Here is a 13,649-nt window from a genome sequence, read left to right on the forward strand (position 1 = left end):
ACACACACACACACACACACACACACACACACACACACACACACACACATACAGTGTTATGTTTCTTTATACAGATGCTTATTATCAGCTTTATTATAAACACACACACACACACACACACACACACACACACACACACACACACACACACACACACATACAGGTGTTATGTTTCTTTATACAGATGCTTTATTATAACACACACAAAACACACATACAGTTATGTTTCTTTATACAGATGCCTATTATAACACAACACACACACATACAGTTATGTTTCTTATACAGATGCCTTATTATAACACACAACACACACACACACACACACACACATACAGGTGATGTTTCTTATACAGATGTTTATTATAACACACACACACACACATACAGTTATGTTTCTTTATACAGATGCCTTATTATAACACACACACACACACATACAGTTATGTTTCTTTATACAGATGCCTTATTATACACACACACACACACACACACACACACACACATACAGGTGTTATGTTTCTTATACAGATGCTTTATTATAACACACACACACACACATACAGTTATGTTTCTTTATACAGATGCCTTATTATAACACACACACACACACACACACACACACACACATACAGGTGTTATGTTTCTTTATACAGATGCTTTATTATAACACACACACACACACATACAGTTATGTTTCTTTATACAGATGCTTTATTATCAGCTTTATTATAAACACACACACACACACACACACACACACACACACACACACACACACACACACACACACACACACACACACACACACACACACATACAGGTGTTATGTTTCTTTATACAGATGCTTTATTATCAGCTTTATTATCAGCTTTATTATAACACACACACTCATCATTTCATCTCTTTGTTCATTTCTAAAGGCAGCAGAGAAACTAACACATTATTTATATAATATATTTATTATTTATATATTAATCTGTTTAATTTCAAATATTAAATCTTTAGAGAAACATGGTTCTTTGTTGTTGTGAACTTATTCTATCATAATAATAAAACAGTAATTTATTAATATATTACTGTTATCAGTAAAGACTAGAAGAAGAAGTGTAAACCAGCTTAATGTTCAGAGATTTCTTCACACGTCACTGTTCACCAAGAAGAAGAGAGAATAAAACGTTTGGATCATCCTGGAGAGATCAGTGAGAGTTTAATCATCTAGAGAGGTACATAAAGATAACTGGTACTGTTGTACTATTACAATAACACAATCATGTTATTAATACAAAACGTTAATAAGAGTCATATTTTCTATTTAAAAAAAAATGGTGTAACAAACCGCCCCTACGGTTCAGCATGCATGTTAACTATAGATTAATATCACCATAACCTTAGAGTGAAGTAGAGTTTAACTGCTGCTGTGAAACCAGCTCTACATGATCAGAGGTAGACCTGGGAGGAAGGGGGCAGAGACCAGAGCTAGGACAAGCTTCTGGCTACAGTTTTTCAGCCAGCATATCTCCACCAGACTCCATGTAAATAATCAGGACTTTTAGCGTGTATAGAGCCAGCATATCTCCACCAGACTCCATGTAAATAATCAGGACTTTTAGCGTGTATAGAGCCAGCATATCTCCACCAGACTCCATGTAAATAATCAGGACTTTTAGCGTGTATAGAGCCAGCATATCTCCACCAGACTCCATGTAAATAATCAGGACTTTTAGCGTGTATAGAGCCAGCATATCTCCACCAGACTCCATGTAAATAATCAGGACTTTCGCGGTATAGAGCCAGCATATCTCCACCAGACTCCATGTAAATAATCAGGACTTTTAGCGTGTATAGAGCCAGCATATCTCCCCCAGACTCCATGTAAATAATCAGGACTTTTAGCGTAGTATAGAGCCAGCATATCTCCACCAGACTCCATGTAAATAATCAGGACTTTTAGCGTGTATAGAGCCAGCATATCTCCACCAGACTCCATGTTAATATCAGGACTTTTAGCAAGTGGTACAGCATATCTCCACCAGACTCCATGTAAATAATCAGGACTTTTAGTGTGTATAGAGCCAGCATATCTCCACCAGACTCCATGTAAATAATCAGGACTTTTAGTGTGTATAGAGCCAGCATATCTCCACCAGACTCCATGTAAATAATCAGGACTTTTAGCGTGTATAGAGCCAGCATATCTCCACCAGACTCCAGCAAATAATCAGGACTTTAGCGTGTATAGAGCCAGCATATTTACACCAGACTCCATGTAAATAATCAGGACTTTTAGTGTGTATAGAGCCAGCATATCTCCACCAGACTCCATGTAAATAATCAGGACTTTAGCGGTATAGAGCCAGCATAACCCGCTACCTGAACACTGATGACATCATGTCATCTCCGCTCTCTGGGCATGCTCAGAGTGTAACAGATCAGCTGCCTGGAGTCTGTCAGTCGTCCTCAGCATGCCGGACCGAGAACAGATGGCATTGCAGCCCCGGGCCCGCCAGAGATACGGTGCCCGTGGCCAGAGACAGACGGCTCAGTCTTCACAGTAGAGACTCAACAGGGTCCAGGTCTACAGAGAGACAGACAGGTTCAGGTCTACAGAGACAGACAGGTTCAGGTCTACAGAGAGACAGACAGGTTCAGGTCTACAGAGAGACTCAGACAGGTTCAGGTCTACAGAGACACACAGGTTCAGGTCTACAGAGACAGACAGGTTCAGGTCTACAGAGAGACAGACAGGTTCAGGTCTACAGAGACTCAGACAGGTTCAGGTCTACAGAGACTCAGACAGGTTCAGGTCTACAGAGACTCAGACAGGTTCAGGTCTACAGAGAGATGAAGCTGATGAAGATGATGAAGATGATGAAGATGATGGTGGTCCTGGTCCTGGTCCTCTCTGGTCTCCTCTGTGTCTCAGCAGACGGTAAGATCCAGTCTGATATAATCTCTGATGGTTTAAGGCGAGACACTACAGGTGAATAGGGATTTTTTTTAACTAGCAGATATCACCATGACACTCTGCCAGTTGATTACTTACATTAAGATGAGAAAACAATATATTACAAGTTGTCTGTAATTTAATGTTTAAATATGCAAATTAGGCATTATCTAATGAAAAATGCGCTAATTTGCAGATATTTTAAAAAACGAGTATTGGATAAAGCTACGTTCAAAATTATTTTTTCATTGTGTTCACATATTAGATGGGAAAAAAATTACAGAGGGATTTATGGATATCTACTTTTGTTATCCTGTAAATCAGAATATACTGTCAATAGCCTTAAAAAACGATTTTCGTTTTCGATTTGGAATAAAATGTTATATAAATCAGGCTAGGAATAATATATTTACAAATCCCTCTGTAATTGTCTTCATAATATAACTAGGTACAAGACTGGAATGTGTGGTGTATAAAGGTGCTACTGAGGTGGAGATTTCGTTCTTAGAGTATGAGAGAAAAGTCATTTTGAGAAAACGCGCTTTAAAGATTTTTATAGCAAAATTCCACTAATTTCTGTTGAAAGCCATGAATTACAGACACATATCCCTTCAGGTCCAAGTAAGATCCATGTTTCTCACTGTTTAACATCCACAACTCATTATTGCTTCATCCATCACTGATCATAACATCCAAAACAACACATGAACATGGCCTTCAACTGAAGACCATTACATCACTAACTTCGAACTGGCAGAACACAACCATTACACAGCCTAGTTCCCCCAAGTTAGTTTACGGTCTACATATCCATGCCAGTACCATATGTAGGGCCCTCCTCCATCTCCTGCTGGTGTCGTCTCACTATTTTGGCTGTGCTTACACTTTTACGGCCTCCGCTTTCCACTGGCGGTATGGACACTATTGGCTTTGAGATCCGAACCATGTCGTCATCCTTCATTGCATTAACAGTCTGGGCTCTGAAGCCACAATGTCTCCATCACAGCCAGCATGGCAGAGGCAGCCTCACTGAATGTACAAATAGCCTTCATGGCTGGGTCAGACCGACAGGTCAGAGAGAGAGACAGGCTCAGTGACCACCGACTGGGTCAGAAAGACAGGTGAGAGAGAGAGACAGACTCAGTGACCACCGACTGGGTCAGACCGACAGGTCAGAGAGAGAGACAGGCTCAGTGACCACCGACTGGGTCAGAAAGACAGGTGAGAGAGAGAGACAGACTCAGTGACCACCGACTGGGTCAGACAGACAGGTCAGAGAGAGAGACAGACTCAGTGACCACCAGCTGGGTCAGACAGACAGGTCAGAGAGAGAGAGACAGGCTCAGTGACCACCAACTGGTTCAGACAGACATGTCAGAGAGAGAGAGACAGGCTCAGTGACCACCAACTGGTTCAGACAGACATGTCAGAGAGAGAGAGACAGGCTCAGTGACCACCAGCTGGGTCAGACAGACATGTCAGAGAGAGAGAGACAGGCTCAGTGACCACCGACTGGGTCAGACAGACAGGTCAGAGAGAGAGAGACAGGCTCAGTGACCACCAACTGGGTCAGACAGACAGGTCAGAGAGAGAGAGACAGGCTCAGTGACCACCAACTGGGTCAGACAGACAGGTCAGAGAGGAGAGAGGCAGTGACCACCAACTGGGTCAGACAGACAGGTAAGAGAGAGACAGGCTCAGTGACCACCAACTGGGTCCGCAACAGGTCAGAGAGAGAGAGACAGGCTCAGTGACCACCAACTGGGTCAGACAAACAGTTTAGAGAGAGAGACAGGCTCAGTGACCACCAACTGGGTCAGACAGACAGGTCAGAGAGAGAGACAGGCTCAGTGACCACCAACTGGGTCGAACAGACAGGTCAGAGAGAGAGAGAGACAGGCTCAGGTACCACCAACTGGGTCAGACAGACAGGTCAGAGAGAGGAACAGGCTCAGTGACCACCAACTGCGTCAGACAGACAGGTCAGAGAGAGAGACAGGCTCAGTGACCACCAACTGGGTCAGACAGACAAGTTAGAGAGAGAGACAGGCTCAGTGACCACCAACTGGGTCGAACAGACAGGGCGAGAGAGACAGGCCAGTGACCACCAACTGGGTCAGACAGACAGGTCAGAGAGAGAGAGACAGGCTCAGTGACCACCAACTGGGTCATATAGACAGGTCGAGAGAGCGATCAGTGCACCAACTGCGGTCAGACAGACAGGTCAGAGAGAGAGAGGCGCTCAGTGACCACCAACTGGGTCAGACAGACAGGTGAGAGAGAGAGACAGGCTCAGTGACCACCAACTGGGTCAGACAGACAAGTTAGAGAGAGAGAGACAGGCTCGAGTGACCACCAACTGGGTCAGACAGACAGGTCAGAGAGAGAGACAGGCTCAGTGACCACCAACTGGGTCAGACAGACAGGTCAGAGAGAGAGAGACAGGCTCAGTGACCACCAACTGGGTCAGACAGACAGGTCAGAGAGAGAGAGAGACAGGCTCAGTGACCACACTAGCGGTCAGACAGACAGGTCAGAGAGAGGAACAGGCTCAGTGACCACCAACTGGGTCAGATAGACAGATCAGAGAGAGAGAGAGACAGGCTCAGTGACCACCAACGGGTCAGACAGACAGGTCAGAGAGAGAGAGACAGGCTCAGTGACCACCAACTGGGTCAGACAGACAGGTCAGAGAGAGAGAGACAGGCTCAGTGACCAACCGGCACTGGTCAGACAGACAAGTTAGAGAGAGAGACAGGCTCAGTGACCAAACCAGCTGGGTCAGACAGGTCAGAGAGAGAGAGACAGGCTCAGTGACCACCAACTGGTCAGACAGACAGGTCAGAGAGAGAGAACAGGCTCAGTGACCACCAACTGGGTCAGACAGACAAGTTAGAGAGAGAGAGACAGGCTCAGTGACCACCAACTGGGTCGGACAGACAGGTCAGAGAGAGAGAACAGGCTCAGTGACCACCAACTGAGTCAGACAGACATGTCAGAAGAGAGAGACAGGCTCAGTGACCACCAACTGGGTCAGACAGACAGGTCAGAGAGAGAGAGACAGGCTCAGTGACCACCAACTGAGTCAGACAGACATGTCAGAGAGAGAGACGACGGCTCATTGACCACCAACTGAGTCAGACAGACATGTCAGAGAGAGAGACAGGCTCAGTGACCACCAACTGAGTCAGACAGACATGTCAGAGAGAGAGAGACAGGCTCAGTGACCACCAACTGAGTCAGACAGACATGTCGTAGAGAGAGACAGGCTCAGTGACCACCAACTGAGTCAGACAGACATGTCAGAGAGAGAGACAGGCTCAGTGACCACCAACTGAGTCAGACAGACATGTCAGAGAGAGACGAAGCTCAGTGACCACCAACTGAGTCAGACAGACATGTCAGAGAGAGAGACGGGCTCAGTGACCACCAACTGAGTCAGACAGACATGTCAGAGAGAGAGAGACAGGCTCAGTGACCACCAACTGCAGTCAGACAGACTATCCAGAGAGAGAGAGACAGGCTCAGTGACCACCAACTGAGTCGAACAGACATGTCAGAGAGAGAGACGGGCTCAGTGACCACCAACTGAGTCAGACAGACATGTCAGAGAGAGAGAGACTGCAGTGACCACCAACTGGGTCAGACAGACATGTCAGAGAGAGAGAGACAGGCTCAGTGACCACCAACTGGGTCAGACAGACATGTCAGAGAGAGAGAGACAGGCTCAGTGACCAGTCAGAACAACAGAGATTCAGCAGCTGATCTTCTGTCTGTTTCTCTCCAGAGTTTCATGAGGACCTTGCTATCGGCGGCTGTTCAGACTCTGATGGAGAGAACATGTATTCTCTGGATGGAGAAGAGACGTGGTACGCAGACTTCATCAACAAGAGAGGAGTCGACCCTCAGCCCAGTTTCATAGATCATATTACCTTCCCAGGAGGTTATCAACAAGCTGAGGCTAATCAACAGATCTGCAGAGCGAACCTGAAAGTAGATCGCGAGGCTTATAAGAATCCTCCTCTGCAGCTCGGTAAGAGAAACAGTAAATTATTCGGTCTCTTTGATTCACTTCTGATTATAGATATTTGTGCTGCTGATAAACACTGATTATAAATGTACTCAATGCTTTAATAATATTTTTATTTGCATAAAGAGCTTTAGGACTTTAGTTTCAAAACCAACTGACATGATTTAATCTTTATTTTAATATTTCTTTATACACATTATAAACATGTCGACAAGCCTCAATTAACATCTTTAATTTTAATTAATGACTGAAACTCATCAGACTTTATTTCTTTATTACTATTTATTTCTACATTTATCAAGATTGGATCAATAAATGTAGTTGATTGATAGTATTCATTACCCATAAGAAAGGGACATGTTTTATTTGATTTAACGAACCACCTGCAGAGACATCACATAGCAACAACAAGATGACAGCATGGATCATCACAGTGATCAGATAATGTCACTGAAAACTGATGGTCAACTGGGAAACAGTTTCCTGAATCAGCATTCTGCTCTAACTCTCTGTGTCCAGACCCTCCTTCCAGTCCGATGGTGTACACCAAAGAAGCCGTGGAGCTCCGAGAGAAGAACACCCTCATCTGTTATGTGACTGGTTTCTATCCTGCTCCTGTCATCTTCTCCTGGACAAAGAACGGAGAGAACGTCACCGAAGGAAGCAGCACCAACGTTCCCTACCCCAACAAAGATGGTTCCTTCAACCAGTTCTCCAGACTGGACTTCATCCCACAGCTGGGAGACATCTACAGCTGTACAGTCAACCATCTGGCCCTGGACCAGCCACTGACCAGGATCTGGGGTCAGACAACTTTATTTACACTCACACTAAATACAGTCAGCTCATTAACCAACCACTGACCAGGATCTGGGGTCAGACAACATTTATTTACACTCACACTAAATACAATCAGCTCGTTAACCAACCACTGACCAGAATCTGGGGTCAGACAACTTTATTTACACTCACACTAAATACAATCAGCTCATTAACCAACCACTGACCAGAATCTGGGGTCAGACAACTTTATTTACACTCTCACTAAATACAATCAGCTCATTAACCAACCACTGTCCAGAATCTGGGGTCAGACAACTTTATTTACACTCTCACTAAATACAATCAGCTCATTAACCAACCACTGACCAAAATTCGGGGTCAGACAACTTTATTTACACTCTCACTAAATACAATCAGCTCATTAACCAACCACTGACCAGAATCTGGGGTCAGACAACTTTATTTACACTCTCACTAAATACAATCAGCTCATTAACCAACCACTGACCAGAATCTGGGTCAGACAACTTTATTTATACTCACACTAAATACAATCAGCTCATTAACCAACCACTGACCAGGATCTGGGGTCAGACAACTTTATTTACACTCACACTAAATACAATCAGCTCATTAACCAACCACTGACCAGAATCTGGGTCAGAACACTTTATTTACACTAACAAATACAGTCAGCTCATTAACCAACCACTGACCAGGATCTGGGGTCAGACAACTTTATTTATACTCACACTAAATACAATCAGCTCATTAACCAACCACTGACCAGAATCTGGGGTCAGACAACTTTATTTATACTCTCACTAAATACAATCAGCTCATTAACCAACCACTGACCAGAATCTGGGGCAGACAACTTTATTTACACTCACACTAAATACAATCAGCTCATTAACCAACCACTGACCAGAATCTGGGGTCAGACAACTTTATTTATACTCTCACTAAATACAATCAGCTCATTAACCAACCACTGACCAGAATCTGGGGTCAGACAACTTTATTTACACTCTCACTAAATACAATCAGCTCATTAACCAACCACTGACCAGAATCTGGGGTCAGACAACTTTATTTATACTCACACTAAATACAATCAGCTCATTAACCAACCACTGACCAGAATCTGGGGTCAGACAACTTTATTTACACTCACACTAAATACAATCAGCTCATTAACCAACCACTGACCAGAATCTGGGGTCAGACAACTTTATTTACACTCACACTAAATACAATCAGCTCATTAACCAACCACTGACCAGAATCTGGGGTCAGACAACTTTATTTACACTCACACTAAATACAATCAGCTCATTAACCAACCACTGACCAGAATCTGGGGTCAGACAACTTTATTTACACTCACACTAAATACAGTCAGCTCATTAACCAACCACTGACCAGAATCTGGGGTCAGAAAACTTTATTTACACTCTCACTAAATACAATCAGCTCATTAACCAACCACTGACCAGAATCTAGGGTCAGACAACTTTATTTACACTCACACTAAATACAATCAGCTCATTAACCAACCACTGACCAGAATCTGGGGTCAGACAACTTTATTTACACTCACACTAAAAATAAGCTCATTAACCAACCACTGACCAGAATCTGGGGTCAGACAACTTTATTTACACTCACACTAAATACAGTCAGCTCATTAACCAACCACTGACCAGAATCTGGGTCAGACAACTTTATTACACTCTCACTAAATACAGTCAGCTCATTAACCAACCACTGACCAGGATCTGGGGTCAGACAACTTTATTTATACTCTCACTAAATACAATCAGCTCATTAACCAACCACTGACCAGAATCTGAGGTCAGACAACTTTATTTACACTACACTAAATACAATCAGCTCATTAACCAACCACTGACCAGAATCTGGGGTCAGACAACTTTATTTACACTCACACTAAATACAATCAGCTCATTAACAAACCACTGACCAGAATCTGGGGTCAGACAACTTTATTTACACCACACTAAATACAGTCAGCTCATTAACCAACCACTGACCAGAATCTGGGGTCAGAAAACTTTATTTACACTCTCACTAAATACAATCAGCTCATTAACCAACCACTGACCAGAATCTAGGGTCAGACAACTTTATTTACACTCACACTAAATACAATCAGCTCATTAACCAACCACTGACCAGAATCTGGGGTCAGACAACTTTATTTACACTACACCAAATACAGTCAGCTCATTAACCAACCACTGACCAGAGTCAGAGTCAGACAACTTTATTTACACTCTCACTAAATACAGTCAGCTCATTAACCAACCACTGACCAGGATCTGGGGTCAGACAACTTTATTTATACTACTCACAATACAATCAGCTCATTAACCAACCACTGACCAGAATCTGGGGTCAGACAACTTTATTTACACTCACACTAAATACAATCAGCTCATTAACCAACCACTGACCAGGATCTGGGGTCAGACAACTTTATTTACACTCACACTAAATACAATCAGCTCATTAACAAACCACTGACCAGAATCTGGGGTCAGACAACTTTATTTACACTCACACTAAATACAGTCAGCTCATTAACCAACCACTGACCAGAATCTGGGGTCAAACAACTTTATTTATACTCTCACTAAATACAATCAGCTCATTAACCAACCACTGACCAGGATCTGGGGTCAGACAACTTTATTTACACTCACACTAAATACAATCAGCTCATTAACCAACCACTGACCAGAATCTGAGGTCAGACAACTTTATTTACACTCACACTAAATACAATCAGCTCATTAACCAACCACTGACCAGAATCTGGGGTCAGACAACTTTTTTATACTCTCACTAAATACAATCAGCTCATTAACCAACCACTGACCAGAATCTGGGGTCAGACAACTTTATTTATACTCTCACTAAATACAATCAGCTCATTAACCAACCACTGACGACAATCTGGGTCAAACAACTTTATTTACACTCACACTATATACAGTCAGCTCATTAACCAACCACGGACAGAATCTGGGTCAGACAACTTTATTTACACTCACACTAGATACAATCAGCTCATTAACCAACCACTGACCAGAATCCGGGGTCAGACAACTTTATTTACACTCACACTAAATACAGTCAGCTCATTAACCAACCACTGACCAGGATCTGGGGTCAGACAACTTTATTTACACTCACACTAAATACAATCAGCTCATTAACAAACCACTGACCAGAATCTGGGGTCAGACAACTTTATTTACACTCACACTAAATACAATCAGCTCATTAACCAACCACTGACCAGGATCTGGGGTCAGACAACTTTATTTATACTCTCACTAAATACAATCAGCTCATTAACCAACCACTGACCAGGATCTGGGGTCAGACAACTTTATTTACACTCACACTAAATACAATCAGCTCATTAACCAACCACTGACCAGGATCTGGGGTCAGACAACTTTATTTATACTCTCACTAAATACAATCAGCTCATTAACAAACCACTGACCAGAATCTGGGGTCAGACAACTTTATTTACACTCACACTAAATACAATCAGCTCATTAACCAACCACTGACCAGGATCTGGGGTCAGACAACTTTATTTATACTCTCACTAAATACAATCAGCTCATTAACAAACCACTGACCAGGATCTGGGGTCAGACAACTTTATTTACACTCACACTAAATACAATCAGCTCATTAACCAACCACTGACCAGGATCTGAGGTCAGACAACTTTATTTACACTCACACTAAATACAATCAGCTCATTAACCAACCACCCGACCAGAATCTGGGGTCAGACAACTTTATTTATACTCACACTAAATACAATCAGCTCATTAACCAACCACTGACCAGGATCTGGGGTCAGACAACTTTATTTATACTCTCACTAAATACAATCAGCTCATTAACCAACCACTGACCAGAATCTGGGTCAGACAACTTTATTTAACTCACACTATATACAATCAGCTCATTAACCAACCACTGACCAGAATCTGGTCAGACAACTTTATTTACACTCACACTAGATACAATCAGCTCATTAACCAACCACTGACCAGAATCTGGGGTCAGACAACTTTATATTATACTATACTCACTAAATACAATCAGCTCATTAACCAACCACTGACCAGAATCTGGGTCAGACAACTTTATTTACACTCACACTATATACAGTCAGCTCATTAACCAACCACTGACCAGAATCTGGGTCAGACAACTTTATTTACACTCACACTATATACAGTCAGCTCATTAACCAACCACTGACCAGAATCTGAGGTCAGACAACTTTATTTACACTCACAAATACAATCAGCTCATTAACCAATCACTGGCCAGAATCTGGGGTCAGACAACTTTATTTACACTCACACTAAATACAGTCAGCTCATTAACCAACCACTGACCAGAATCTGGGTCAAACACTTTATTTACACTCACACTAAATACAATCAGCTCATTAACCAACCACTGACCAGAATCTGGGGTCAGACAACTTTATTTACACTCTCACTAAATACAATCAGCTCATTAACCAACCACTGACCAGAATCTGGGGTCAGACAACTTTATTTACACTCTCACTAAATACAATCAGCTCATTAACCAACCACTGACCAGAATCTGGGGTCAGACAACTTTATTTACACTCACACTAAATACAATCAGCTCATTAACCAACCACTGACCAGAATCTGGGTCAGACAACTATTTATACTCTCACTAAATACAGTCAGCTCATTAACAACCACTGACCAGAATCTGGGGTCAGACAACTTTATTTATACTCTCACTAAATACAGTCAGCTCATTAACCAACCACTGACCAGAATCTGGGTTCAGACAACTTTATTTACACTCACACTAAATACAATCAGCTCATTAACTAATCACTGACCAGAATCTGGGGTCAGACAACTTTATTTATACTCACACTAAATACAATCAGCTCATTAACCAACCACTGACCAGGATCTGGGGTCAGACAACTTTATTTACACTCTCACTAAATACAATCAGCTCATTAACCAACCACTGACCAGAATCTGGGGTCAGACAACTTTATTTATACTCTCACTAAATACAATCAGCTCATTAACCAACCACTGACCAGAATCTGGGGTCAGACAACTTTATTTATACTCTCACTAAATACAATCAGCTCATTAACCAACCACTGACCAGAATCTGGGGTCAGACAACTTTATTTACACTCCACTAGATACAATCAGCTCATTAACCAATCACTGACCAGAATCTGGGGTCAGACAACTTTATTTATACTCACACTAAATACAATCAGCTCATTAACCAACCACTGACCAGAATCTGGGTCAGACAACTTTATTTATACTCACACTAAATACAATCAGCTCATTAACCAACCACTGACCAGAATCTGGGTCAGACAACTTTATTTATACTCACACTAAATACAATCAGCTCATTAACCAACCACTGACCAGGATCTGGGGTCAGACAACTTTATTTACACTCTCACTAAATACAATCAGCTCATTAACCAACCACTGACCAGGATCTGGGGTCAGACAACTTTATTTACACTCACACTAAATACAATCAGCTCATTAACCAACCACTGACCAGAATCTGGGGTCAGACAACTTTATTTACACTCACACTAAATACAATCAGCTCATTAACCAACCACTGACCAGAATCTGGGGTCAGACAACTTTATTTACACTCACACTAAATACAATCAGCTCATTAACCAACCACTGACCAGGATCTGGGGTCAGACAACTTTATTTACACTCACACTAAATACAATCAGCTCATTAACCAACCACTGACCAGAATCTGGGGTCAGAC

The 13,649-nt window shown here is 42.4% G+C and overlaps 1 protein-coding gene across 2 annotated transcripts; it reads left to right on the forward strand.

The window, feature by feature from the left end:
- Positions 1-2,660: 2,660 nt before the first annotated feature.
- On the forward strand, positions 2,661-7,843 carry LOC120573406 (mamu class II histocompatibility antigen, DR alpha chain-like). Of its 2 annotated transcripts, XM_039823128.1 has the most exons (4): positions 2,661-2,680; positions 2,833-2,932; positions 6,735-6,980; positions 7,497-7,843. In XM_039823128.1, exons 2-4 carry the CDS (start codon positions 2,845-2,847, stop codon positions 7,838-7,840), a joined length of 678 nt encoding a protein of 225 aa, XP_039679062.1. In that variant the 5' UTR covers positions 2,661-2,680; positions 2,833-2,844; the 3' UTR covers positions 7,841-7,843. The 2 variants fall into 2 exon arrangements, with proteins under 2 accessions (XP_039679062.1, XP_039679061.1); XM_039823127.1 differs by lacking the exon at positions 2,661-2,680 and having other exon boundaries at positions 2,719-2,932.
- Positions 7,844-13,649: the final 5,806 nt, after the last annotated feature.

The sequence above is a fragment of the Perca fluviatilis genome, chromosome 14, assembly GCF_010015445.1.
Source record: "Perca fluviatilis chromosome 14, GENO_Pfluv_1.0, whole genome shotgun sequence".
Lineage (NCBI taxonomy): Eukaryota > Metazoa > Chordata > Actinopteri > Perciformes > Percidae > Perca > Perca fluviatilis.

Excerpts from the sequence above, each read along its gene's own strand:
- LOC120573406 (XM_039823128.1), top strand. The coding sequence starts at position 2,845 with ATGAAGCTGATGAAGATGATGAAGATGATGAAGATGATGGTGGTCCTG. Across the intron at positions 2,933-6,734 it reads CCTCTGTGTCTCAGCAGACG|AGTTTCATGAGGACCTTGCT; the intron begins GTAAGATCCAGT and ends GTTTCTCTCCAG. Across the intron at positions 6,981-7,496 it reads GAATCCTCCTCTGCAGCTCG|ACCCTCCTTCCAGTCCGATG; the intron begins GTAAGAGAAACA and ends CTCTGTGTCCAG.